Source organism: Rhamphochromis longiceps, linkage group LG14, assembly GCF_057381845.1.
Source record: "Rhamphochromis longiceps isolate RC_006_pf linkage group LG14, R_longiceps_female_GT1.1, whole genome shotgun sequence".
NCBI lineage: Eukaryota > Metazoa > Chordata > Actinopteri > Cichliformes > Cichlidae > Rhamphochromis > Rhamphochromis longiceps.
In genome coordinates, this window is record NC_140570.1 from 41,800,510 (window position 1) to 41,828,268 (window position 27,759).

The 27,759-nt window shown below is 46.7% G+C and overlaps 1 protein-coding gene and 2 non-coding genes across 9 annotated transcripts; all 3 read right to left on the reverse strand.

Annotated features, from left to right (window-relative positions):
• Positions 1-847: 847 nt before the first annotated feature.
• Positions 848-27,082, reverse strand: atg16l1 (ATG16 autophagy related 16-like 1 (S. cerevisiae)). Of its 7 annotated transcripts, none has more exons than XM_085380365.1 (20): positions 26,886-27,082; positions 25,154-25,262; positions 22,458-22,551; positions 22,280-22,382; positions 7,867-7,940; positions 7,691-7,760; positions 7,026-7,207; positions 6,871-6,948; positions 6,662-6,748; positions 6,524-6,583; positions 4,781-4,886; positions 4,590-4,695; positions 4,401-4,471; positions 4,255-4,326; positions 3,309-3,429; positions 3,134-3,239; positions 2,887-3,036; positions 2,039-2,086; positions 1,857-1,958; positions 848-1,772 (listed from the first exon to the last, which is right to left on the reverse strand). In XM_085380365.1, exons 2-20 carry the CDS (start codon positions 25,257-25,259, stop codon positions 1,679-1,681), a joined length of 1,830 nt encoding a protein of 609 aa, XP_085236491.1. In that variant the 5' UTR covers positions 25,260-25,262; positions 26,886-27,082; the 3' UTR covers positions 848-1,678. The 7 variants fall into 7 exon arrangements, with proteins under 7 accessions (XP_085236491.1, XP_085236492.1, XP_085236490.1 ...); XM_085380366.1 differs by having other exon boundaries at positions 4,781-4,883; positions 25,154-25,265; XM_085380364.1 differs by having other exon boundaries at positions 25,154-25,265.
• On the reverse strand, positions 3,608-3,883 carry LOC146654850 (small Cajal body-specific RNA 6). The gene has a single exon (XR_014907420.1).
• Positions 7,277-7,548, reverse strand: LOC146654851 (small Cajal body-specific RNA 6). Its single transcript, XR_014907419.1, has one exon.
• Positions 27,083-27,759: the final 677 nt, after the last annotated feature.

Sequence of the window (27,759 nt, forward strand, 5' to 3'; positions counted from 1 at the left end):
GAGAAGAGAGAAAACAGGAACAGCTGGGAGACTGAAACAGGATACCCCACATCATAACAACCCACTGTGTGGCACACATATTAGAGCTGGCCGAATCTTTTTGCCCTGACACGATGATTCATTTCTGGATGTTTTCTGGAAAAGGTTCAAGACACCTGGATCATAAAATCCCGACAAGAACAAAGAGCAGTGAAATGGAGGCCGCGAAAACGCTGATGAAGGAGATGCTGCGGCCTCAACGTCGAGTGGCATTTTCTCCTCCGTGACGTCAGCGGAAATGTCAGATTCTCATGTTCTACACAGTTCATAGAAATTTCTGTTCAATTACAACCAAATATTTGAGTTGATGATGATTATAATTTTATACAGTTGTTGTCATTTCATGCAGATTGCAGGGTTAATTGATTAGTGTAAATTGCCCATAGGTGAGAATGGTTGTCTGTCTCTACATGTTAGCCCTGACAGACTGGTGACCTGACCAGGGTGGACCCCGCCTCTCGCCCTATAACAGCTGGATAGGCTCCAGCGCCCCCCGCGACCCTGAAAAGGACAAGTGGAAGCAAACGGATGGATGTTGTAATTTCTGTTTTAACAATTTTTTGATTGATGTTTTGTTTGCTTTACAATATTATACAATAAAAATAATCTCTACCAAAAACTGAAGCATGCCCACCCGAAGGGCAACCAGGGAATTTTGCGAGCCCTGCTTCCAGCAGGAATGTTTGGCTCCTTAATGTGAAGAACACAGGAAACATCGAGACGTAAAACGAGACGACCTGGGCTCAAGAACAAGAACAGCTCGCCACCGCTATGAGGCGCTCAGAGAGCGAGCGGCGTGGAAGAACTCTCGTGTGTCAGAGGATTTATTCATCAGGATTTTTACAGGACATTTACAATCATCAGGTTACACAATCTGTCCGTGCTCGCAGCGAGGTTAGTGCAGTATGTAACACACCTGTGAATCAAACACACAAACCCACACAGGTGTGCTCTGACACAGTTTAATGTGAAGGTCCACTTCCTGTTTGTGGAAAAACATCACTGATGGCAGTTCACTTTACGGTCCAAACGGCCTCATTTCCACTCCGCCCCCTCTGATGACGGAACTGAGGCTCGTGCTGACCACCTGTTGAGGCTCGGGCAGGCGCCGCATTCATAACACGTGATGTGCGACACGCTGTCCTGCTGATGATGTCACAGCGACACCCACAGCAAGGACGCGGTTCTGTCTGCAGTGGAAAACGAACAACAGGAAGTCAGCAGTACCTGGAGCGAGCGAAGCGGCGAGGTAGAAATGAGGCATTGCCGAGTGCAGACAGGAACAAACCACACGACAGTTTCTTTAATCTCTGATTAGTCGGTGCACGCACTTCCTGTTTCCTGAGGCGTCCTGTGGAGTGAGGATGAGGAGAGGAAGTGTCAACAGTGAAATGTCTCTGCGTTTCCAACGTGTCACCTGACATCCGACGGCTGTCCTCGCATCAGCAGCTGCGGCGCCGCATGTGGCTCCGCCTCCTCCCGGTCATTAAAATGATGCTGAACATTAAAAGCTGCAGAAACAGAACACGGCAGCTCGTCTCCACAGTCTCAGTGAATCCTCTTCATCTTCACCACGATGAAGATGGCAGAGGGGCCGCCACTGGCTGCCTACAGCCTGACTCCGCCTCCTCGGGCCCGGTCACATGTCTGACCACAAGATGGCGCGACTGCCTTTCTCCACGCTTGCCACGTATGCTCCTGAAGGCGACCAGGACACCGAGTTGATGGCTGAGCTGCAACAGCAGTAGCAAGGAGAGGTCAAAGGTCAACAGTGCGGCATAAGCCGCTGGCGTGTGGATAAACCTGAACGATCTTACCTGTGGTTCCGGTCTAGAGTTCGGTCCACTTTCCCCGTCAGCACATTCCAGATGTACAGAGCGCCGTCAGCTGATCCGCCGGCCACGTAGCTCCCGTCAGGACTGAAAGAACGAGACACACTGAGCATGCTCAGATCTCTCTCTCACTCACCACACACACACAAGTAATGAGAGGAACCCACCTGAATGTCACTCTGGTCCAATCAGCGCCACACTTGAAACCCTGCGCACTGAACACAAACACACAGTGAGTCGGCCGAGGTCACCTGACCATCACATCGCAAACAGAATGAGTCAGTCACATGACCACAGCGGAGCACAGGAAGTGGATCTGCCTGTGACGTCAACAGTGACTCAGTGTCACTACGGCAACAAAAGTATCCTGGGTACTTTACTTGTCTGACGTACGACCGTCAGTCAGTTTGACTATTTTTATATGTTACACACACAAAAGAGCCGCTTTGTTGTTTCAGCCGTTTTGTCTCGTGAACTCTTAGCTTGATGTTCTTTTTGTTCGTTAAAGGTCGGCGCCGACCACCTCGTGTGCAGTTGATCGTTAAAAACACTGAGTTCATGTTTTACACTTGATTTATAAACCGTATTTTTAGTTATACTATGATGCAACCAACATTCCTCTTTAAACTGCATGTATTATAGTAGCAACAGCAACCACTCCATGTGCACTATCACTGACCCCCCTGCACCTGCTCCTCAGATGGCATGTATGCGTGTGTGTAACTTGTACATATCTTTCTTGTGTAAATGTAACTTTCTCTGTGTCATTGAGTAGATAATATTTCACACACATGGGGAGATGCCAAACTGCCTTTCACTGTTCTTGTAACAAAGAGCTATTCTTCTTCTTCTTCTTCTTGTTTTTGGAGGTTATTTAAATATAAGGTGATATTTCCTCACAGCCCTACTGACTGCCTGCCAACTCAGGTGAGATGGACTCGCCATGTTTCTGCTTCCCACCTGCACGGCTGCCTTCAAACTTCGACCGCTTTGTGTTACACTGGGCCCGCCTCACCTGAGCGTCTGCTTCACGGCGTTGGTGCGCAGGTCGACGATCTTCACCAGGTCGTCTCTGGAGCAGGTGAGCAGCTCGGTGCGATCGTGGTTCAGATCCAGAGACGTCACTCTGCCGAACAGCTCCAGCTCCCGCACGATGCTCTCCGCCCTGATCTCACACACACACGCAGACCGAGCGTGTCATCACCGTGACACAGAGCAATGGCAGAGATGCTGAGTGATGACAGCGTTCGTGCGCCGCTCACCTGATGTCCCAGAAGCGAACCTTCTTGTCAAAATGTCCGCTCATGACGCACTGCTCGGTGCACACGATGTCGTTGCAGCTGGAGCCCGCGAACACCGTCTTCATACCTGCACAGGTGAGCGACAGTTAGCTTGGGTGAGGACTCACTGAGACCGAGCGAGCGTGCACTCACGTACAGACTTTGCTGCGAAGGTCCCACAGTTTGAGCGTGCGGTCGTAGCTCCCAGAGACGATGCGAGCGTTGTCCAACAGGAAGCGAGCGGAGAGGACTTTCCCGCTGTGACCCGTCAGCGTGTGCTGCCGGACGGACAGAAAGACACAGGTAAGCGCAGGTAAACACACACACAGGTCATCGGCAGGTGACGTCTGCCACTTCCTGTCAGTACGAGAAACCCCGGCGACATGCAGCTGACCATGTCACCGTGGGGACGTCACCTGATTCAGACAGGTGACATTAGATGGACAACAGTTTTCTGGCCTCAGAACAGGTGTGAGATCACTGCTCAGACCCCACCCCTCGGCCTGATGCTCCATGCTGATTGGTTTTGTTGGATGACATCATCACAGAGAAGCTGTAGGAGCTCTGTACAGACCTCGCAGTGATGTCACATCCTGTGTGTCAGCAGCTGCCGAGACCATCGCCGCACCACTAGAGCACGATGGCAGCAGAGAGCCGGGCTGCTGGGAGCCAAAATGGTGGCCGCGAGGGGGAAGAGCTGAGCTTCAGACCTTTTACATGACATCACTGACCAGGAAACTGAGCCGCCACTTCCTGCTGGGCTCAGTTGTCGGACAAGAACGCGTGGTTTAGCTCAGCGCACGCAGACAGGGGCAGCTGACCACCAGGGGGCAGCGCTTACTTAGAAATATTTTCCTGATTTTGTGAAAAAAATCTGTTGAATAAACTGCAGAAAAATGTGTTTCAAACACAAACAGGTGCAGAAACACGGCGCCGGCTGCTCTGAGGCAACGTGGAACCTTTCTGCTCCGTGCGGGCTGTTCGTCCTACTGCAGCCGCCGTAGCCAAGGTTACTCGAACAGCTCAGCTGACTAATCTGCTGACACGGTTGGATTTACGGCGAGCGTGTGTGACGCAGCTGTGTGACAGCTGGACGCGCTCACCCTCAGTCTGTAGTCATCCACGGTCCAAATCCGGCTGGCGAAGTCGTTGGAGGCGGCGAGCAGGTAGGAGCCCTGAAACACAGGAAAGCAGGTCAGTCTGAACAGGAAGTAACGCTGCAGTATCCTTCCGCCGCGCGTACACTCACAGCACTGTCGAACTCGATGCTGGTGATTCCCGCGTTGCTGCCGGTCAGAGCTCCTTTGGGCTCACAGTGACCTGAACGCAATCACAGGAAGTGATTTAGTCACGTGACCTGCTGCAGCTCCAGGGTTATTCAATCAAACATCCTTGTGCAAGCAAAACAACTTCCTGTTTAAACCCCGCCTCCACTCACCTGCCACCACCTCCCACAGCTTCACCCTGCGGTCCATCCCTCCAGTTGCTAGGAGACGGGAGCCAGGGCTGAACCTCACAGCATTCACCTCGCCGTCGTGGGCTTCCTGAACGCTCAGAGAGAGAGAGAGCGCAGACTGAGAGACGGCCGTGCAAGTCATCTCGACGATGACGAAGAGTGACGGTACTTACGAAGACTTGCAGCGCCGTGGTTGGCACGCGGACCTCAGCGCAGACGCCTGACGGGGCCTCGCTGCTCTCCGGTGAAGTGCTGAAAGAGTTGGCGCTCCGACGCCTGCTGAGGACGAACAAACGGTCACCTTTCATTTATCGACAAGTGACAACGACGGTCACCTGGAGGCGCCGTGTGCAAGCTAGACGCTCCAATACAGAGGAGCCCCCACACACATGCGGCCACACACACAAACATGAGATAATAATGGACAGTCAGTATGGTCCCAGACCAAACAGATCAACATGGCATTAATGGTTCTTATTGAAAAGATCACTAATAAAACAGATCAAAGACACAGTCGGTGTTTTCATTGACCTAAAAAAAGCTTTTGACACAATCAATCATGAAATATTACTTGATGAACTGGAGCACTACGGCATTAGAGGAGTGGTGCTCGAGTGGGTCAGGAGTTATTTGAGAGACAGGCAACAATTTGTGAAGCTTGGTGAATATCAGAGTGCCTGGACATTGTGGAGTTCCACAGGGGTCAGCATTGGGACCAAAGCTGTTTATCCTGTGCATCAATGATATATGTAAAACATCTGATATATTACAGTTTATTTTATTTGCAGATGATACAACTATTTTTGTGCTGGAGAGAATTCACAGCAGCTTTTGGAAATTGTCACACAAGAAATGATTAAACTGAAAACATGGTTTGACAGAAACAAGTTTTCACTAAATTTGAATAAAACTACATTTATGTTGTTTGGAAATTGATAAATAACGTTGAAGTACGTTTCTCATACAGAATTTCTGGGTGTGATAATAGACAACAAAATGTGCTGGAAACCTCACATAAAGCTACACTGTCCAGAAGCATCTCTGTTCTGAGTAAAGCTAAACATTTTGTGCCTTCCACCCCGGGTACTTTACTGTTCACTTACACTGCCATATTTGGAATACTGTGTGGAAATACACACAAAACTTCACTTCAACCTTTATGTAAAAAGAAAAAAGCAATCAGGATGATTACTGAAGCAGGATTTAGAGAGCACACTAACATCATGTTCTTGAAATTAAAGATTTTGAAGTTAATGGATCTTATAAACATAAAACTGCAAAAATGATGTGCAAAGCCAGATACAATATGTTACCAGGAAATGAACAGAGGATGTTTTTGACAGAGAAGGGGACTATGAATCGAAGGGAAAACTAAACCTGAAGACAAAGGTGTTAAAACCTTTTGTGTTAGCATCTGTGGGGTAAAACTGTGGAACAGTTTTCCTGTGGACCTACAGCAATGTTCAAGCCTTGGTCGGTTTATAAAGATGTTTCGAAAAGTGTTTTTGGAAGAAACTGATGAAGTTGATCAGCCATTGTACTTTAATTAAACTGTAGCTATCACTGTAGCTATGTTAACACACGTCCTTCATTCCTTGTTTAGTGTGTGGGGTAAGTGATGACAGGAATCAGGCTAACAGTGAACAGTGGGGTTCAACACTGGGGTAGGGACTAATAACTATGTTATACTTCTTCCTACTCCATTTCAGACTTAAAAATTGTCATTTCATGTCATTTAGACTGTTTTTTATTTGTTTTATTTATTTGTCTGAGCACATGCGTGTGTGTATTTACAGATATATTCCTATTTATACACGTAAATGCAAGTATGTGCACTTGTATATATTGTTTTTTTTTGTGTATGTCTGAAATAAAGATACAATAACACGCACACACACAGACGCACACACACATACCCAAACATGAGGGAGATGGAGTCAAGCAGCCCCCCGGGAGGCTGCTGGGAGATCTTCTTACTGCGGGCAGAGACACATCGTCACACACATGCTGAACCTCCGTAGAGGTCAATGGTCAGCGGGCACGTGCGGCCTCACCTGGGAGTCCTGCTAAGCGGCCGGCTCGGCGACGTCTCTCCCCCCGCCTTCCCGGCGTCCTCAGTCAGCACCTCAATGTCGTCGTCCCTGCGGAGAAGCAGAGCAACGTGAGCAGGCGTGAGAGGAAATCCTGTCACTGTTGTTCCTTTATTTATTCCCGTCTGCTGTAACCATGGGAATTTCTCTGGGACATCTCATCTGATACAAACTCAGACACGCACGCCTCAATGGGCAGCGGTTCCTTGGCAGCGTCAGCAAGCTCCTTCTGCAGTTTGGCCTGCCGCCGTCTGAAACACACACACAGATGAAAATGACCTGAAGTCGCAGCAGCAGACCTCCTCCCGCCTCCAGCCGCCCTGCCTACCTGCTGTCCTTCTCGTTCTCGGCGTTGAGCCGGTTGGCCTCCTGAGCCTTCTCGGCCATCCAGCGCGACACCAGCTCCTGGTTGTCCTCGGTGGTCTTCCTCAGCTTCTCCTCCAGGGCGGAGAAGGTGATCTGCAGGGCGTCGTACTCGTCCTTCAGCGTCTGGTTCGCCCTCTCCAGGTCCTGTGAAACATGAAGTTACGTTAACCTCACTGCTCTGACGGGTGACGCTCGCACGTTCTGGGCAACGAAGGTCTCAGCTTGAAAACTTGAGATCAGCTCCCTGCTCCTCCTCCTCAGCCCGACGCTCCGTGCTGAGATTCTGTTGGATGACATCATCACAGAGAGGCTGTAGGAGCTCTGTACAGGCCCCGGTGTGATGTCGCATCCTGTGTGTCAGCAGCTGCCGGTACCACCGCTGCATCACTGGAGCACGATGGGAGCAGAAAGCAGGGCTGCTGGGAGCCAAAGGGCAGCAGGAGGGGATTGTGGGTAATCAGACCTTTTACTGCTCATCACTGACCTTCATCATCTTACTCGGTTTACAGATGAAAACAATGACAACAGTTATTGGTCAGTATAATAGAACTGGTCACAGGTGGGAGGGAGTGACTCCACCTGTCCGTCACAGCTACACCACAGGTGAGCCACGTGAGGCGGTCCTACCTGCAAGCAGCTCCTGAGCTCACGGCAGTCGCCCTCCAGGCTGGAGATCTGCTGCTGGTACTCAAGCATCCTGCAGGGGGCAGCACAAAGGCAGGGTCTGCGTTACTGCGTGTGTGTGTGTGTGTGTGTGTGTGTGTGTGTGTGTGTGTGTGTGTGTTACTGTGCGTGTGTCTGACTTGGCCTCGTTGTTCTGGATCTCTCGGTCCTTCTGTTGGATCTGGTTGTTCAGTTCGATCACGCTCTGGGCCAGCTGATGACAAAAACAGGAAAATAACCAATCAGCTGTTTACAGGACTGTCACATGACCAAGTCAGAGGAAACAACATACACACAAACACAAAGACCCTTTTGTACCTACTCGGATCGACTCGGCGCAGTTTTCAATTCAATCTTTTTTTTTTATTTTTTAAATACAGCGTCACAACAACAGTCGCCTCGGGGCGCTTCACATTGTCAGGTAGACCCTACACCATTAAATAATTAATTAAATGTTGCAATCATTAATTAAATAAATATTTATGACATGTTTAATTAATTATTTAATGATGCATTTATTTAATTCATTTTGGCGCTTTTGTCCCCTTCAGCTATCACCATGAATTTATTTTATCTGTCAGCCTCACCATTAAACTAAGGGGGCGGGGTTAACACTGCCACTGCAGCTTCTCTAACATCTAATTGGTTGCCGTGCAAAGTAAGTCAAGACAGGTCGATCCTAGATAATCGATTGGATGTGTGGACTTGGGGCAGCCAGGTATCCCAGAATGCATTTCAAATCACAGGCAGCAATGGTGGTGGTGTAAAGTTTTAAAATATCCCGTTTTTCTGTCACCAGCTACACTTTTTTACAGTGTTTCAGCCGCGAATGTCGTGGTGTAATCTTCACGTCTGGTCAGGTTGTCAACATACAACATGTTTGTGCTCAGATGTTGTCAGAGATGTCACTCGCTCCGCTAACAGTCAGCTGACAGAGTGCACCGAGCTCACAGCCCCGGTGTTTCATCTTAACTGTTTTTCTTTTTTTACGTTAACCGGTTTGTTTACATATTCCACTCTCCGTGTTCCACATGTTGCATTCGCAGATTCTCATTTTCACTGAACGATCGTCTCTTTCCGCCTGGTCTTGTGTCTCTGTGCTTCTGTAGCATAAAGAACAAGCTGACATTTTTCTCACGAAACCAGCGATCAGCTCAACAGGCCCTCAAGTTTACCTGCATACCTGCTCACCTGCCAGCTGTTTAACACCTGCCGCTATTTCAAGAAACACCATAGCTGTGTCCCAAAACGTAGGCTGCATCCTTTGTGGCCCAACATATCCCAGAATTCATAGCGCGGCCCAGCCAATTCCGGTTTCCAACAATGGCGGCAGCTAGTTAGTTCTAATATTACTCTTATGAATCTTTCTGGGTCACAAAATAAAGTTTTAACACATTTTCAGGCGAGAAAGTAGCTGTGTAAACTTCAAATATCTGCTCGGTTTATCAAGATATCGCATATTTGCAAAAGTGCTTCGACGTTTTCGGAGACGTCTGCTACCCTTCCAGATCCCTCAGGTCATCTGGATCCGGTCTTTTATCAGTTCCCAGAGTCAGAACCAGACACGGAGAAGCTGCATTCAGCTTTTATGCTCCTTATATCTGGAACAAACTCCCAGAAAGCCTCAGATCAGCTGAAACACTCAGTTTATTTAAATCCAGGTTGAAGACTCACCTGTTCTCAGCTGCATTTGAATAAAGCACCAAATCCACACTGTTTTACTTTTAAGCTTAAACTTCAAAACTTACATTTTAACTACTGATTTTATCTATTGTTCTGATTTTATCCGTTTTGATTTTATATACTGTTTTTGTTTGTTTGTTTGTTAATTCACTTGTATTTTTATTTTTTTATTCCTATTTATTCTATTTATCCCCTTTGTATACTTTATTTATATTTGTCTCTGTATGTATGTATGTATGTATGTATGTATGTATGTATGTATATATATATATATATATATATATATATATATATATATATATATATATAACAATTCTGTAACTGTAACTTCGGTCGTTGCTGTGCTTTTTTTGGAAGTCGAATTTCCCAGAGGAACCCACCCGAGGGATTAATAAAGTTCTATCTTATCTTAATTAGTTTGTTTGTTTGCTTGCTTGTTTTAATCAATTTTAAATCATGCTTTTTGTCTGTTTTTGTTTCTAATGTCTCTGTAAAGCACTTTGAATCACCTTGTTGTTGAATTGTGCTATACAAATAAACTTGCCTCGCCTTGCCTTACCCACCAGCTCGATAGCTGAAGGGAGCTCGGGGGTCACTGGAGCCGCCGAGAACCCCACAACTCCCGGCACATCATTTTCAGATCACCGCCGTCTTTCGCTACTCAGGTTAAACGTGATATATAAGTCACTTAGACAACCTAAAAATGTTATTGTTGGGCTTTTTTCACTGTTTGATTTGTTCATGAGTAAATCGGTTAGGTTGAGATCAAAGTTATTAGATTAGATAAAATAAAACTTTATTAATCCATTGGGTGGTTTTCACACAGCTGAATAAATGTCAAACAGAAAACTGATTAAACAGAAGTGTGAGATGGTCGAGAGTTTACGCCAGTGTCCTGTTATATTTAGATAGCAAGGAGCAGACGGCCGAGTTCATTAAACTACACCCACACAGCGGTGACACAGATCTGAAGGCTAGACCGTCCAATTTCACAGCTTCGCACTTCCGGCCTTCTCGGTCTCTGAAGGACCCGGCCCATGTAGACCACGAAGGCTGGGTCCCCCGAAGGATGCAGCCTAGGTTTTGGGACACAGCTCACGTTACCTGGTGATAGTCACAGTTTAACTGGGCAGTCGGTGCTCGATATAACGCAATGTCGGCACATAATTCTGCACAAGATAAGTAAGTATAGTTTTTTCCCCGAGCGCCGAGCTGCTGGAGCTCGTTTCCCTACAGAGCACTTTATAGGCGAATGTCACCGGCACACAGCTTTGAAACCTCACCTGAGGTTTAACTCTCAGTGTTAAACACTGGACTTAATTCACTCAGGTTCTGTCTGTTGGGTCACGTTTACTTCGCTGTTTTATTTACAGCTGAGAGAATCTGTTTACTAAACTAAAATAAATGAGGTTGATTTGTGTTTTTTTATGTTTCAATCATGTTATGTTTACCGTTATCTGAGATAGCCAAGTTAACTTCAGTTAACCATTCAGACGGTTCTTTTGCAATGACAAACATACAGTGGGGCAAAAAAGTATTTAGTCAGCCACCGATTGTGCAAGTTCCCCCACCTAAAATGATGACAGAGGTCAGTAATTTGCACCAGAGGTACACTTCAACTGTGAGAGACAGAATGTGAAAAAAAAATCCATGAATCCACATGGTAGGATTTGTAAAGAATTTATTCGTAAATCAGGGTGGAAAATAAGTATTTGGTCACCTCAAACAAGGAAAATCTCTGGCTCTCACAGACCTGTAACGTCTTCTGTAAGAAGCTTTTCTGTCCCCCACTCGTTACCTGTATGAATGGCACCTGTTTGAACTCATCATCTGTATAAAAGACACCTGTCCACAGCCTCAAACAGTCAGACTCCAAACTCCGCCATGGCCAAGACCAAAGAGCTTTCGAAGGACACCAGGAAAAGTATTGTAGACCTGCACCAGACTGGGAAGAGTGAATCTACAATAGGCAAGCAGCTTGGTGTGAAAAAAAATCAACTGTGGGAGCAATCATCAGAAAATGGAAGACATACAAGACCACTGATAATCTCCCTCGATCTGGGGCTCCACGCAAGATCTCATCCCGTGGGGTCAAAATGATCATGAGAACGGTGAGCAAAGATCCCAGAACCACACGGGGGGACCTGGTGAATGACCTGCAGAGAGCTGGGACCAAAGTAACAAAGGTCACCATCAGTAACACACTACAACGGCAGGGAATCAAATCCCGCAGTGCCAGACGTGTTCCGCTGCTGAAGCCAGTGCATGTCCAGGCCCGTCTGAAGTTTGCCAGAGAGCACATGGATGATACAGCAGAGGATTGGGAGAATGTCATGTGGTCAGATGAAACCAAAGTAGAACTTTTTGGTATAAACTCAACTCGTCGTGTTTGGAGGAAGAAGAATACGGAGTTGCATCCCAAGAACACCATACCTACTGTGAAGCATGGGGGTGGAAACATCATGCTATGGGGCTGTTTTTCTGCCAAGGGGACAGGACGACTGATCCGTGTTAAGGACAGAATGAATGGGGCCATGTATCGTGAGATTTTGAGCCAAAACCTCCTTCCATCAGTGAGAACTTTGAAGATGAAACGAGGCTGGGTCTTCCAACATGACAATGATCCAAAACACACCGCCCGGGCAACAAAGGAGTGGCTCCGTAAGAAGCATTTGAAAGTCCTGGAGTGGCCTAGCCAGTCTCCAGACCTCAACCCCATAGAAAATCTGTGGCGGGAGTTGAAAGTCCGTGTTGCTCGGCGACAGCCCCAAAACATCACTGCTCTCGAGAAGATCTGCATGGAGGAATGGGCCAAAATACCAGCTACTGTGTGTGCAAACCTGGTAAAGACCTATAGTAAACGTTTGACCTCTGTTATTGCCAACAAAGGTTATGTTACAAAGTATTGAGTTGTATTTTTGTTATTGACCAAATACTTATTTTCCACCCTGATTTACAAATAAATTCTTTACAAATCCTACCATGTGGATTCATGGATTTTTTTTTCACATTCTGTCTCTCACAGTTGAAGTGTACCTCTGGTGCAAATTACTGACCTCTGTCATCATTTTAAGTGGGGGAACTTGCACAATCGGTGGCTGACTAAATACTTTTTTGCCCCACTGTAAATACTCATGTCGCTGGTAGGTTTCCGCTGTGCCAGCTGTTTACGTCACAGCTGCTTATGCCGTAACCATGGTAACCACGGACTCTGAGCGGCTGGAATGACGCAGGTCAGACAACAATTTTACATGTATGATCTTAAAACAGGACACGGCCACTATGTCCTGGCCTCATATCAAATGTGAACGCAGGACAGAAAAGAAGAAGGAAGGAGGCGGTGAGACAGCGGTGGCTCAAAGCGAGGAGGAGGTACAACCCGTGTCTGCCGATATCAAATAAAATCGATGAGCTCTCAGCGCTGGTATGGAGTCAGAAGGAATACCAGGAGTGTTTCCCCAAATCATGGATGCACCAGGACATTCCCAACGATAACGCATCCGCAGTGTTGGGAAGGTTACTTTTAAAATGTATTCCATTACAGAATACTATCTATCCATCCATCTTCTTCCGCTTCCCCGGTTCGCGGGGGCAGCAGCCTAAGCAAAGAGGCCCAGACCTGAGAGATGACGAAGCTGTAAAGGTCAAGAAAGTGACAGAAGAAAATCAGTCCCGGTCAACCACCCAAACATCAATAACGGAACCTTATACAGCGCTTCCCCATACCCGCTGAACTCCCGCAAGCACAAAGAAATTACGGAGTCTATCACTTATCACCTGGCTAAAGATATGGCTCCCATCAACACTGCAAAATGAGGGATTTAGGAAAATGATCAACACCCTAGACAAACGCTACACAGTGCCGTCCCGCAACTATTTTTCTATTGTTGCAGTACCTGCTCTATACACGCAGCGTCGAACACGAGACGGAATTACAAGCAGTACATTTTGCAGCAATGACAAAATGTGAGACATTTATTTTTATGTTCATTTACTGTTTTTATGTTCAGTCTCAACTGTTACGAAGTTGATGTGCAGTTAATAAGTGCAATAAATGTTTATATTGGAAAAGAAAATCGTGAGAGAATCGTGATCTCAATTCTAAGCACAAAAATCGTGATTCTTATTTTATGCAAAATTGTGCAGCCCTAACTGTAACCAACATAAATTCCTCTACGGATCAATATAGTATTCTGATTCTGAACTGTCGGAGTAGGTTTGATCATTTCATGTATTAATTTGGTGATTTATTAAATGTACAAATGTTATTCTAATCTGCTGCTGAGTCTCTTACGCTGATGAAAACACAGATAACACAGATCACGAACACCTGTTCAACCAATCACTTTCATTCCACTTTGATCTGTAACAAACTGACGCGTTCATCTCTGTTACAGTGTTGCGTTGCTATATTTTTGTGTTCTTTATGCTGTAGATTTTCACATCTCTGGAATAGTTGGCCGTAATAAGGATGATTTTCTGTAAAATAATATTGATATGACCCGTGAATTATTCATAGATGACAGTTAGATTAGTTTGATGCTGCCGACACTTTCATGTGACCCAGCTGTGAAACGGTTAACTCAGAGAGCTGAAGATATCGTGGAGATGCTGACCTCGCTCCGTGGTGTACAGGGCCGTTTACCCTCATGATTAATATTCACAATAAAAATATGAGGCAAACATCATGAAGTCTGTATGTGTTTCACAGTGTCGAACAACCTTGGTACAGTTAAACCTAACAGTTACCACATGACGGAAACACCAACGTTATCTCTTTTAATAAAGTTTATGCATTTATCTTCCCTACTGCACTTTACGCTAGTGAAACCTGGCGCTCAACAAGTGCAACTATTCAACACCTGAACGTGCTTCAACAACGTGGCTTGCGGCGAATCCTGAGAATTTCCTACCGGGACCGAATAACAAATGAGGAGGTCCTACGAAGAGCAGGCACCCGCCCATTAGCCGATGTTGTTGCAGAAAGACGCTTTCGCTTTGCGGGACATATTTTACGCCTACCCCCTCATCGCCCAGCTAAGATTGCCATGACATGGCGTCCACGAACTGGCAAGCGAAAGCAAGGCCGACCAAAGACCACATGGCGTCGAACATTTATGGACGACCTGAGAACTGTCGACATTGCCTGGGACGAAGCTGAAGCAGTCGCTGCTGACCGACATCGATGGAGATCACTAGCTGCCCGATGCGCCGCTCGGCGTAGGAGGAACTAAGTACTAAGTAAGTATTTATAGGCAGGTCACGCTGACTACTGAACAAAAACACAAAGATCAGATGTTAATCAGATTTTTTTGCTCTCTCTCCTCCTTAAATATGTTTTTTAATGTTAGTTATAATTCAGAATTGGCGACTGAAACACGTAGGACACATACAAACATCAGGAAATAAAATCCCGATAAATATAACCTCAGTAAATGTTAGTTTCAACATGCTGGTTGTTGGTGTGCAGAAACGCCTTCAAAAACAATGGCCACCAGGCCAAAGCAACGGTTTTGACTCGATCAGCGTTAACCCCGCCCCCTGGGTTTGATGGGTGACAGATCAAATGATTTTATGGTGAGACCTGAAGGAGTCAAGTGTGCCAAAATGAATTAATTAAATACAACAATACAATTCTCTCCGTGAATCGCTACCTTATCGTGGTGGAGGGTCTGTGTGTCCCAGACCATGGGAGACCCTACCAGGGCAAAAGCCCCTGGTAGGGTCTCCCATGGCAAATTGGTCCTGGGTGAGGGACCAGACAAGGAGCGATTCAGAAGATCCTTATGAAGAAAACATCGAGGGAACAGTTTACCCTGCCAGGGATAGGGTTACCAGGGCCTCGTCCTGGAGACAGGCCCGGGGAGGGTGCCCGAGGGCGAGCTTCTGGTGGCCGGGCCCCATGGACTAAGGCCCGGCCAGGCACAACCCGAAAAGGGGACATGGGCCCATCCTCCCGCAGGCCCACTACACGCAGGAGGCGCCATATGGGTCGGGTGCATTGTGTGCTGGGCGGTGGCCAGGAGCGGAGGCCCTGGCGAACTGATCCCCGGCTACCAAGACTGGCAATTGAGACATGGAATGTCACCTCTCTGGTGAGGAAGGAGCCTGAGTTAGTGCGTGAGGTTGAGAGGTACCGGCTAGATATAGTCGGGCTCGCCTCTACGCATGGCTTGGGCTCTGGAACCAGTCTCCTGGAGAGGGGCTGGACTCTGTCTCAGTCTGGAGTTGCCCCTGGTGAGAGGCGGTGGGCTGGGGTGGGTATTCTAATATCCCCTCGGCTTGCTGCCGGTACGTTGGGGTTCTTCCCGGTGGATGAGAGGGTTTGTTCCCTGCGCCTTAGGGTCGGGTAATGGGTCCTGACTGTCATCTGCACTTATGCGCCGAGTGGCAGTTCAGAGTACCCAGCCTTCTTAGAGTCCCTGGGTGGGGTGCTGGAAGGTGCTCCACCTGGAGACTGTTGTCCTGCTGGGAGACTTCAATGCTCATGTGGGTTATGACAGCGAGACCTGGAGGGGCGTGATTGGGAGGAACGGCCTCCCTGATCTGAACCCGAGTGGTGTTTTGTTATTGGACTTCTGTGCAAATCCCAGTTTAGCCATAATGAACACCTTGTTCGAACATAAGAGTGTCCATAAGTGCACGTGGCACCAGGACGCTCTAGGCCGCAGGTCGATGATCGATTTTGTAATCGTATCAGCAGACCTGCGACCATATGTTCTGGACACTCGGGTAAAGAGAGGGGCTGAGCTGTCAACTGATCACCACCTGGTGGTGAGTTGGATCAGGTGGCGGGGGAGAACGCTGGACAGACCTGGTGCACCTAAACGCGTAGTGAGGGTGTGCTGGGAACGTCTAGCAGAGGCCCCAGTCCATGAAATCTTCAACGCACACCTCCGGCAGAGCTTCAACAGCATTCCGAGGGAGACTGGGGACATTGAGTCCGAATGGACCATGTTCAACGTCTCCAATGCTGAAGCTGCTGCATTGAGCTGTGGCCAATGTGCCTGCCGTGGTGGTAATCCCCGAACCAAATGGTGGACACCAGAGGTGAGGGGAGCCACCAGGCTGAAGAAGGAGTCCTATCTGGCTTGGTTAGCCTGTGGGACTCCGGAGGCAGCTGACAGGTATCAACAGCCCAAACGGAATGACGTTGTAGGGCTGTCCTGGTTGACACGCCTCTACAATGTTGCGTGGAGATCAGGAGCAGTACCCCTGGACTGGCAGAACGGGGTGGTGGTCCCTATCTTTAAGAAAGGGGACCGGAGGGTGTGTTCCAACTACAGGGGAATCACACTCCTCAGCCTCCCTGGGAAAGTCTATGCCAGGGTGCTGGAAAGGAGAGTTTGTCCGCTAGTCGAACCTCGGATACAGGAGGAACAATGCGGTTTTCGTCCTGGTCGCGGAACACTGGACCAGCTCTTTATCCTCTCAAGGATACTTGAGGGTGCATGGGAGTTTGCCCAACCAGTCTACATGTGTTTTGTGGACTTGGAGAAGGCATTCGACTGTGTCCCTCGGGGTGTCCTGTGGGAGGTGTTGCAGGAGTATGGGGTGTCTGGCCCATTGCTACGGGCCATTCGATCGCTATACAACCGTTGCAAGAGCTTGGTTCGCATTGCCAGCAATAAGTCGGACTCGTTCCCGGTGGGTGATGGGCTCCGCCAGGGCTGCCCTTTGTCTCCGGTTCTGTTCATAATTTTTATGGACAGGATTTCTAGGCGCAGCCAAGTGGCGGAGGGCTTTCACGTCGGTGGCCTCAGAATCTCATCTCTGCATTTCGCGGATGATTTGGTTCTGTTGGCTTCATCGGGTGATGGCCTCCAGCTCGCACTGGAATGGTTCGCAGCAGAGTGTGAAGCAGCAGGACTGACGATCAACAGACCCAGGACACGCTGGAGAGATTATATCTCTCGGCTGGCCTGGGAACGCCTTGGTGTTCCCTCGGATAAGCTGGAGGAGGAGGCTGGGGAGAAGGAGGTCTGGGCTTCTCTGCTTAGGCTGCTGCCCCCGCGACCCGGCCCCGGATAAAGCGGATGAAGATGGATGGATGGATAAATACAACATTAAATCATTAATTAAATGTGTCAATAATATTTATTTAATTAATTTAAAATTTTAATTAATTTTAAATTAATTATTGCCACATTTAATAAATTATTTAATGGTGTATTAAATTAATTCATTATATAGGTCCTGGCTATGGAACGCCAGGACTGCCATAATGAATTAATTAAATACACCATTAAATAATTTATTAAATGTGGCAATAATTAATTAAAATTGGAATTAATTAATTAAATAGTTATGACACATGTAATTAATTAATTATTGACACATTTAATTAATTATTTATGTATTTCACATTTTAATTAATTATTGACACATTTAATTAATTATTGACACATGTAATTAATTATTTAATGATATATTTATTTATTTCATTTTGGCAGTCCTGGCGCCTGGCTCTCATCTTGAAATAATTTTATCTGTCAGCCTCACCCATCAAACTCAGGGGGCGGGGTTAACGCTGCCCATGCAGCTTCTCTAACATTTGATTGGTTGCCGTGCAAAGTAAGTCAAAACAGGTCGATCCTAGATAATCGATTGCTTGTGTAGACTTGGGGCAGTCAGGTATCCCAGAATGCAGATCAAATCACAGGCAGCAATGGTGGTGGTGTAGTTTTAAAATACCCCATTTTTCTGTCACCAGCTACACTTTTAACAGTGTTTTAGCCGCGAATGTCGCGACGTACGTCTGGTCAGGTTGTCAACATAGAACATGTTTGCAAAAGTGCTCAGATGTTTTCCGAGATTTCACTAGCTCTGCTAACAATTAGCATGCAGAGTGCACCCAGGGGGTTACGTTAACCGGTTTGTTTACATTTTCCACTCTCCGTGTTCCACATGTTGCATTTGCAGATTCTCATTTTCACCGAACGATCGTCTCTTTCCGCCTGGTCTTGTGTCTCTGTGCTTCTGTAACATAAAGAACGAGCTGACATTTTTCTCACGAAACCAGCGATCAGCTCAACAGACCCTCAGTTTACCTGCATGCATCCTCCTCTTCCTCATCTGTCAGCTGTTTAACACCTGCTGCTAATTCAAGAAACACGCCCACGTTACCTGGTGATAGTCACAGTTTAACTGGGCAGCCGGTGCTCGATATAACGCAATGTCAGCGCATTTTTCTGCACAAGATAAGTAAATATAGTGTTTTCCCCGAGCGCAGAGCTGCTGGAGCTCGTTTCCTTACAGAGCACTTTATAGGCGAACAGCTTCATCGGCGGCTGATGTCCAATCACCGGCACACAGCTTTGAAACCTCAGCTGAGTTTTAGCTCTCAGTGGTTAAACGCTGGACTTCATTCACTCAGGTTCTGTCTGTCGGGTCACGTTTACTTCGCTGTTTTATTTACAACTGAGCAAATCAGTTTGGCTGAGGTTAAAGTTACGTTTCATAACTGCATAGTTTCACAGACGTTTAATGGTTCACTGGCACATGTGTTAGACTGAACTATCATCTAAATATCATCTGTTTTTTAATAGTTATTCAACTGTATTCTAAGCACCAGCTGTCTGTTAGAATGTGATTTTTTCTCTCTCTCTGTTGGCAGAGGTATAAAAATGCGCAGGAAAATCTGACATGCATGGCGAACTTCACCGACGATATTTAGGGAGGAATAAACACACGTCAAACATAAATGAACCATTTGTCTGTCTCCATAATTGAGAGCATTTTCTCTTCTTATGTCAACTCTCTCTCTCTTTTTTTTTTCTTTTTCGGTCATGTTATGTTTACCTGTCAAAGGCTTGTTACAAACTATGAAACACATCGTGCAGACTTCTGGATGTTAGAAGAAAACTAATACCTTCCTGCCTTTAGTCTCATTCATGAGCGGTGTCCTTTAAAACTAAACATGTTAATAGGACCTCCCTATTTATATCATAGTTTATGATATAGCACGTGTATTTCAGTAATAGCCTGCTGAGGCCACTATACGTGCTGGCCTCATATCAAATGTGAAGGCAGACTGAGTCTATGTTTGACGTTTTTTTATATCTAATCTTCCTTTTCAAACATTTAAACAGCAGCGAGTCTGCAGCTGAGGGAATACAAACTCAGGTTTGCTCGTTTCTTGGATTCATTTGGTGATTTATTAAATGTATAACTGTTATTCTAATCTGCTGCTGAGTCTCTTACACTTTTCTTTATGCTGTATATTTTCACGTCTCTGGAATAGTTGGAAGTTAGATAGTCAGCTGGGAAACTTTGTGTTAACTCATGGAGCTGAGGATATCGTGGATATCGTGGATATGCTGACCTCGCTGCGTGGTGTACAGAGCGAGGTCAGCATGATTAATATTCACAATAAAAATATTAGCCGAACATCATGAAGTCTGTATGTGTTTCATAGTGTGGAACAACCTTTGTACAGTTAAAGCCAGCAGTTACTACATGACGGAAACACCAAAGTTATCTCTTTTATGTGTTTATACACAGGTCACGCTGATTACTGAACAAAAACCCAAAGATCAGATGTTAAACAGATTTATTTGCTCTCTCTCCTCCTTAAACATGTTTTTAATGTTAGTTATAATTCAGAATTGGCGACTGAAACACGTAGGACACATAAGAACATCAGGAAATAAAACACCGAAAAATATAACCTCAGTAAAAGAAGTCAGCGGGGGTTACTACAGCTGTGTACCGGGGCCTGCGCTTTGTCGGTGGGATTGCTTGCGAGGCGAACGGGTCTATCCCGGGCGATCGTGGCTCAAGAGTTGGGAGTTCGCCTTGTAATCGGAAGGTTGCCGGTTCGAGCCCCGGCTCGGACAGTCTCAGTCGTTGTGTCCTTGGGCAAGACACTTCACCCGTTGCCTACTGGTGGTGGTCAGAGGGCCCGGTGGCGCCAGTGTCCGGCAGCCTCGCCTCTGTCAGTGCGCCCCAGGGTGGCTGTGGCTACAATGTAGCTGCCATCACCAGTGTGTGAATGTGTGCGTGACTGGGTGGATGACTGGATATGTAAAGCGCTTTGGGGTCCTTAGGGACTAGTAAAGCGCTATATAAATACAGGCCAGGCCATTTATCCCACGCTTTGCCGTGAGACTGGGCAGACATCTCCGAAATCATCGAAACACTTTTGCAAAGAGGCTGTATCTTGACAAACCGACCAGACACATGAAGATTAAACCACTACATTCTCGGCTAAAAAAAATATTAAAACGGTATTTGGTGACACACAAACAGGGTTTTTCAAAGTTCAGTTCTGTTAGCTTCTACATGCCGGTTGTTGTGTGCTAGAAACAATGGCCACCAGGCCAAAGCAATGGTTTTGACTCGATTAGCGTTAACCCCGCCCCCTGAGTTTGATGGGTGAGGCTGACAGATTATTTCATGATGAGAGCCAGGCGCCAGGACTGCCAAAATGAAATAAATAAATATATCATTAAATAATTAATTAAATGTGTCAATAATTAATTAAATGTGTCAATAATTAATTAATTACATGTGTCATAACTATTTATTTATTTAATTAATTCCAATTTTAATTAATTATTGCCACATTTAATTAATTATTTAATGGTGTATTTAATTAATTCATTATGGCAGTCCTGGCGTTCCATACCTGGCATTCCACCGCTGTGTAATCAATTATTGTAAATGTAAATGTTATCAGGAAATGATCAGACAGGAGAGGGTTTTCAGGAAACACTTAAATGTTCAGTTTCTATGCCATATGTTAAAACAAGATCTAGAGTGTGATTAAAGTGGTGGGTGGGTTCTTGATTGAGTCTAATTAAAAGTCTGTCTTGGTCTTTGCTTTTCAAGGTTTTGCATTAGGTCATAGGACGTGGTACCTTCGTAGTACCAGATACTTCTGTAGTACCTGTACGAACGGGGTTCCAAGTGAACTGAGCAGGTACTAAAATGTGTCGTCATCAGACTACATGTCACCGATTCGCTGGTCAGTGGCGTCACTCGATGAGTGTTCCCCTGAGTCTGGAGAAACGCTATCGACCTTTGTTGTAGCGTTTGTGACGCACACTAATTATTTCGCTCGGACGCATTGTTATGACAACAACCAGCAAATTAGGATGTACTAAATTAAGCCAGAAACAGCTTTACGCTCCATTTGGAGCTGTGACATCATCGCCATCAGCACTCAGTATTCAGAGGTGGAGCTCTCCAGCACACGACTGCACCTCCACCAGCCCTCGCTCACTGTGATGAGCTGCAGCAGGAGGGAGAACTGAAAGTCAAACATTCACACTTCCTGCTATAAAGCCTCGTGTGTCACATGTCAGCAGCTCAGAGTTTCCATGAGTCAGAGGATGTCAGCTGACAGAAAGTATCAACTATCACTGTGACATCACTTCCTGTTAGTGATGGTCAGGAATCATGTGATTAGTTGCGAATTCCCTCACATGATCAGAACTGCGAGCACGTCCCTGCGACTGACGTCCTGTCATCCTCACCTGTTTCAGGCAGCTTCAGGAAAACAGACCTGGCGGCGGTTTAAGCAGTGGGCGTGGCACAAAGAGGCACTTCAGTCTTGGGTGGGCCAGCGGTGTGTGGGTGAAGCAGAGCCTTGTTTCACCACCAACATGTGAGCGGCCACAGCGCGTCGGCAAACACGCAAAGAAGCCTCCATCCACTGTCTGTTTAAAACAATGTCACGGCGCTGCGAGTAGTCACTCTGTTGCCGGATTATTGAGGAGCAAACTGAGCGTGTCACACAGGAAACACTCCAGGTTTTCCCTTACCGTGTGCACTAACACAGCTCAGTAACTTGCACCTGTACGTCCCCCTAACCCCGCCTCCCCGCACACACGCCTCAGGCTTGGCGGCATGCCGGCAAGCACTCACCTCGCCTCGTTTCTTGTGCAGCTCCGTCAGCTCCTCCTGGTGCCGAATCCTCATCTGAGCCATCTCCTGCTGCAGAGCGTCGCTGCGACTCGAGTCCGCCGCACTGCCACGGGACACAGAGACACGTTAGACAACACGCCGACGAGTGACAGCACACACCAGCACGCCTTACACTCACCTGGACTCGTGGCCTCTCTGAACGTCATATTTGTCGGCCTGGTAACGCTCCGATAGAACAGCCTGCAGGTCCGCCTTCTCCAGGAGACGGTTATCTGAAAACCCATCAATACATCAACAACTATGACAACTCAAACAACATGGACGCTACGCTGTAGGTGGCTGACAAGTGTGTGGGTGGAGCTTCCTTCTGTCAGCTGCACTCAGGGTTAGTCAGGTCCTCCTGAGCGCCGACACGACAGCTCCAGTCAACTGTACAGGTGTGTGAGCTGCAGCCATGTTTAAATCCAACATGGGAGTCAGCACCGTGTTAATGTCAAGGGGGCGTCACCACAGCAACCTACGAAGCAGAGCTCTGAAAGGCTTCACTGCGATGAGTTGATGTGTCGCTGAGTGCTTCTGTGGGCACACTGCTCTGTGCTGCCGACGGCCTCTGCTAACTGCTGTTAGCTGCTGTCAGTGGAGCTTACGTTGTTGGACACTTGGTGACCAACACGAGTCGAACTGAGAACGTAGTCATTCTTCATCAGAGTGGAAGTGTGATTTTTAGGACACTCAAGCCTAGCTTCTAATCAGCTCCTGCTGTTGTTTGGCAGGGCGTAGTCATGTGGGTCTAATCCTGCTAGACCTCAGTGCAGCATTCAATACTGTCGACCATAATATCCTATTAGAGCGATTAGAACATGCTGTAGGTATTACAGGTACTGCACTGCAGTGGTTTGTATCATATCTATCTAATAGACTCCAGTTTGTGCATGTAAATGGAGAGTCCTCTTCACACACTGAGGTTAATTATGGAGTTCCACAGGGTTCAGTGCTAGGACCAATTCTGTTTACATTATACATGCTTCCCTTAGGCAGCATCATTAGAAGACATAGCATACATTTTCACTGCTATGCAGATGACACCCAGCTCTATCTGTCCATGAAGCCAGATAACACACACCAATGAGTTAAACTGCAGGAATGTCTTAAAGACATAAAGACCTGGATGGCCGCTAACTTTCTGCTTCTTAATTCAGATCAAACTGAGGTTATTGTACTCGGCCCTGAAAATCTTAGAAATATGGTATCTAATCAGATTCTTACTCTGGATGGCATTACCTTGGCCTCCAGTAACACTGTGAGGAACCTTGGAGTCATTTCTGACCAGGACATGTCCTTCAACGCACATATTAAACAAATATGTAAGACTGCGTTCTTCCATTTGTGCAACATCTCTAAAGTTAGAAATATCCTGTCTCAGAGTGACGCTGAAAAACTAGTTCATGCATTTATTACTTCCAGGCTGGACGACTGTAATTCATTATTATCAGGATGTCCTAAAAACTCCCTTAAAGCCTTCAGCTGATCCAAAATGCTGCAGCAAGAGTGCTGACAGGGACTAGAAAGAGAGAGCATATTTCTCCTGCTTTGGCTTCCAGAATTCAAAATCCTGATCCTAACATACAAGGTCTTAAATAATCAGGCCCCATCTTATCTTAATGACCTTGTAGTACCATATCACCCTATTAGAGCACTTCGCTCTCGCTCTGCAGGCCTACTTGTTGTTCCTAGAGTATTTAAAAGTAGAATGGGAGGCAGAGCCTTCAGTTTTCAGGCCCCTCTTCTGTGGAACCAGCTTCCAGTTTGGATTCAGGAGACAGACACTATCTCTACTTTCAAGATTAGGCTTCAAACTTTCCTTTTTGCTAAAGCATATAGTTAGGGCTGGACCAGGTGACCCTGAATCCTCCCTTAGTTATGCTGCAATAGACGTAGGCTGCCGGGGGATTCCCATGATGCACTGAGTTTTTCAGTCACCTTCCTCACTCACTATGTATTAACAGACCTCTCTGCATTGAATCATATCTGTTATTAACCTCTGTCTCTCTTCCACAGCATGTCTTTATCCCGTCTTCCTTCTCTCACCCCAACCAATCACAGCAGATGGCCCCGCCCCTCCCTGAGCCTGGTTCTGCTGGAGGTTTCTTCCTGTTAAAAGGGAGTTTTTCCTTCCCACTGTCGCCAAAGTGCTGCTCATAGGGGGTCATATGATTGTTGGGTTTTTCTCTGTATCTATGAAGCGCCTTGAGGCAACTTATGTTGTGATTTGGCGCTATATAAATAAAATTGAATTGAATTGAATTAATCTAACTGAGTGTGTTCATGCAGGTTTGTGTGTCTTAGAGCAGCGGTCTCCAACATTTTTTGCGCCACGGACCGGTTTATGCCCGAAAATATTTTCACGGACCGGCCTTTAAATACAACAAAATAAAACTAGTACCGGTACCAAAAAAAGAAAATTTATTCATAACACACGTGAAAAGACCCAGGAAAACCGAGTAAACGATAAAAACGATAACAAAATAACGCTGAAAACCGATATAAACCCTGAAAACCATACATTTCACACCTGAGCCTCAACTCTCGCAGCCCGGTACCAAACGACTCACGGACCGGTACCGGTCCGAGGCCCGGTGGTTGGGGACCGCTGCTTTAGAGCTCTGACTTCACTTCAGACTTAAGGAGGAAGATGAAGAAATGTTCATATATAGCTCAGCTACTTGCGATCTTTGACTTCAAACCAACTTACAGCTGCTGCCTTACAGCAGTTCTTAAAATAACTTTAAGATTTCTATCTGAACCTCTGGAAACTGGAACATTCCAGGGAATTCTACCGAGTACAGAGGGTTAAAGAAAGAGTGTGTGTCTCACACTGCAGGATGATCTCCTCGAAGGCCTGTCTCTGCTCTCGGTCTCTAAGCTTGAGTTGCTCCGCCACGTGTTTCTTCCACAAACACTCGCCTCGTCGCTCCGCCATCACCTGCTGACACACACACAAACACACACAGCTGGGTCCAGACAGAGCTTCGACCTTTAATGCAGTCTCCACCTGTCTAACAGAGGGCCAAACACCTGTTCAGGTGAATTGTTGTAAGAGGGCCATGACTACGGAGGAGGTGCAACATATCCAGGCTTTCTTTGAGTTAACTAGATCAACAAAACCTAACCTCAGTCAGAGCTAACTCTCTCTGATAACCTGGGCTCTCTGCTTCAGGCTCAGTGTGCACTCACATGAAACAGGGGTATTCTGCATGTCATGCGACTCTTCCTCCTCACAGAATGACCCTGTGAATGCTGCTTGCACCAATCAAAGCCATGATCAAGGATGATGATGATGATCTGAGAGCTGAAGCAGCAGAATCTTCAGCACAGAGCGGGAGAATAAAATTTGATTTACAGCGAATGATTTGGTGTCTGAGCGCACTCAGTGCTGCTCTTTGTCTCTAAGATGACGGCTACACATTACAGCTGTTTCCATGGAAACATGAACACTTCCTGTCCCACAGCCTGATAAAGGAGACCTGAAATCAAATCAGAGGGCATTAATGTGATTGGCTGAACAGGTGTGTTCACTGTTTGCAGTGACTCAGCAGGAGCATCACATGCAGTCTTAGCTGCTGGGCCACAGAGTCTATGTCAGCTGATAGGTAATAATAAAACCTGTAATCTGTGTTAAAATTGCCTAAATAGGATCTTAAGCCCCGCCTCCTAGATCTTTGTCTGAAAACACAGAGGCTCAGGCTGGTCAAGTCTCACCTGGCCTGCAGGTGTGCAACCTCTGCTGCGATCCCTCTGACACCCAACAGAGGCCCACTGTATTTGGGCCTCTGTCTGCATCTTAATTGTCCCTTGGGGATAAATAAAGTCTCTCTGACTCTGTCCCACAGACGGCCATGTTTAACACCTGACAGGGTGTGGAAAACATGCCTGGGTAATAACCTGCATTATTGGGGGCGTAGCCTCTTTGACTAACAGCTGTCTGTAAATGGACAGGTCTGATTCAACTACTGGAGTGCTCAAAGCACTTTAAAGCACACACACACACCTAAAGAGTAACTCAGGGTTCAGTGTCTTGCTCAAAGGCACTTTGGCACCCAGGGCTCAAACCACCAAACTTCTGATTGCTATATAACCTGCATGTTCACATGAGCTACCTGGACCTCTGTCCCACCCCTTGTGGAGATGAGTCCAGCTATGTCGGATGACGTCACTCTGACCAGCCCCTCCTGGTGGCGGAATAACTAAGCAACCTGTGAACTCAGGTGAGGAGCACGGGCGACAGCGACGCGGTGAACCACGTGATTAAACTCCCACAACAAAGACAAACACATTGATGACGTCAGGTGGACCCCGGCTCCCCTGAGCGGACGGCTAGCTTCTCTGTTAGCATGCTAACATAGGAAGAGCAGTGCTAACAGGCTAGCGGTCCTCTGAATTTCTCCGCGGCAGCGTGGCCGCGGCAGCATGGCCGCCGGGAGGGCTCCTGCGGGCGGGCCTGGGGTGCTCCGAAGCTCGCGGCGAGGCTGCTCGCGGACTTGGACCCCCGTGACTCAACACGTTAGCATGCTAGCCGCGGGGCTCGCAAAGCGTAGCGGACACTCACTGCGCGTGTGTGCGTCCCCGACGGCGGCGCGTGTCCTCCGCGAGATCCCCGTCCACCTCGCGCTCCGGTCTCCGGTTTCCGGTGATTTTCGGTGAATTTGTCATCAAACAACACCTGAGCTGCAGCCGCCGATCCACTTCTGCGCCATTCTGACTCCAGCGCGCACTTCCGGGAGGCCGCACGAAGATGACGTCATAACTGACTGTTTTGGTGAATCTTTATTGACACTGCTGAATGAATGGCCCAGAATGAGTGTGTATGCGTGGTGTTCCGGTGTTATGCCCAAAACTGATTGCTCGTATTTAAACTGCTATAAATAACTTGTTGGTCTCTAATAGCTGAAATACATGTCAAATGTTTCCCTCATGAATGACATCAAGCCATCTTGAGCCACAAACAACATTCATGTCACAAGGTAGACGTGGCAATCAGTTTTTGGCAGTGCCTTTTATATATCCTTTATTTTTCCAGTTAAATAAATCTCCTTGACATTACTGTTAAAAAACACATTTTTAATCTGGCCAAGAGGACAGCAGATATTGCAACACATATAACAACAGTTCTGTAAACATATTTCAAGTGGACAAAAAGGACCGGATTGGTTATAATGTAAGTACAATAACACGGAGTTATAAAGATACTTGAAAAACATGTAATTTTTAAATTTTATATATAACCCCTCTGTTCACCAAAGTCTATTTACCAACATACGTAAAATATTACTCACAAAAAAAACACACAGAAACATTGGAAATCACTTTTTGGCACAACACGGCAGGTGTTCAGCTCCGAAAAGCTTGTACTTCCCAGTTAAAAAACACAAAACTTTATTCCACAAAAGAACAAAATCCAAGCGCAGCAGCTGCCTCAGTCG

Bases quoted from the DNA above. Each gene is read 5' to 3' on its own strand.
- atg16l1 (XM_085380365.1), bottom strand. From the start codon at position 25,259: ATGGCGGAGCGACGAGGCGAGTGTTTGTGGAAGAAACACGTGGCGGAG. The intron at 7,941-22,279 runs GTGAGTGCTTGC...TTTTGTCATCAG, and splicing joins TGCACAAGAAACGAGGCGAG to CTGGCCCAGAGCGTGATCGA. The intron at 6,949-7,025 runs GTAGGCAGGGCG...TGTGTGTTTCAG, and splicing joins GAGAACGAGAAGGACAGCAG to ACGGCGGCAGGCCAAACTGC.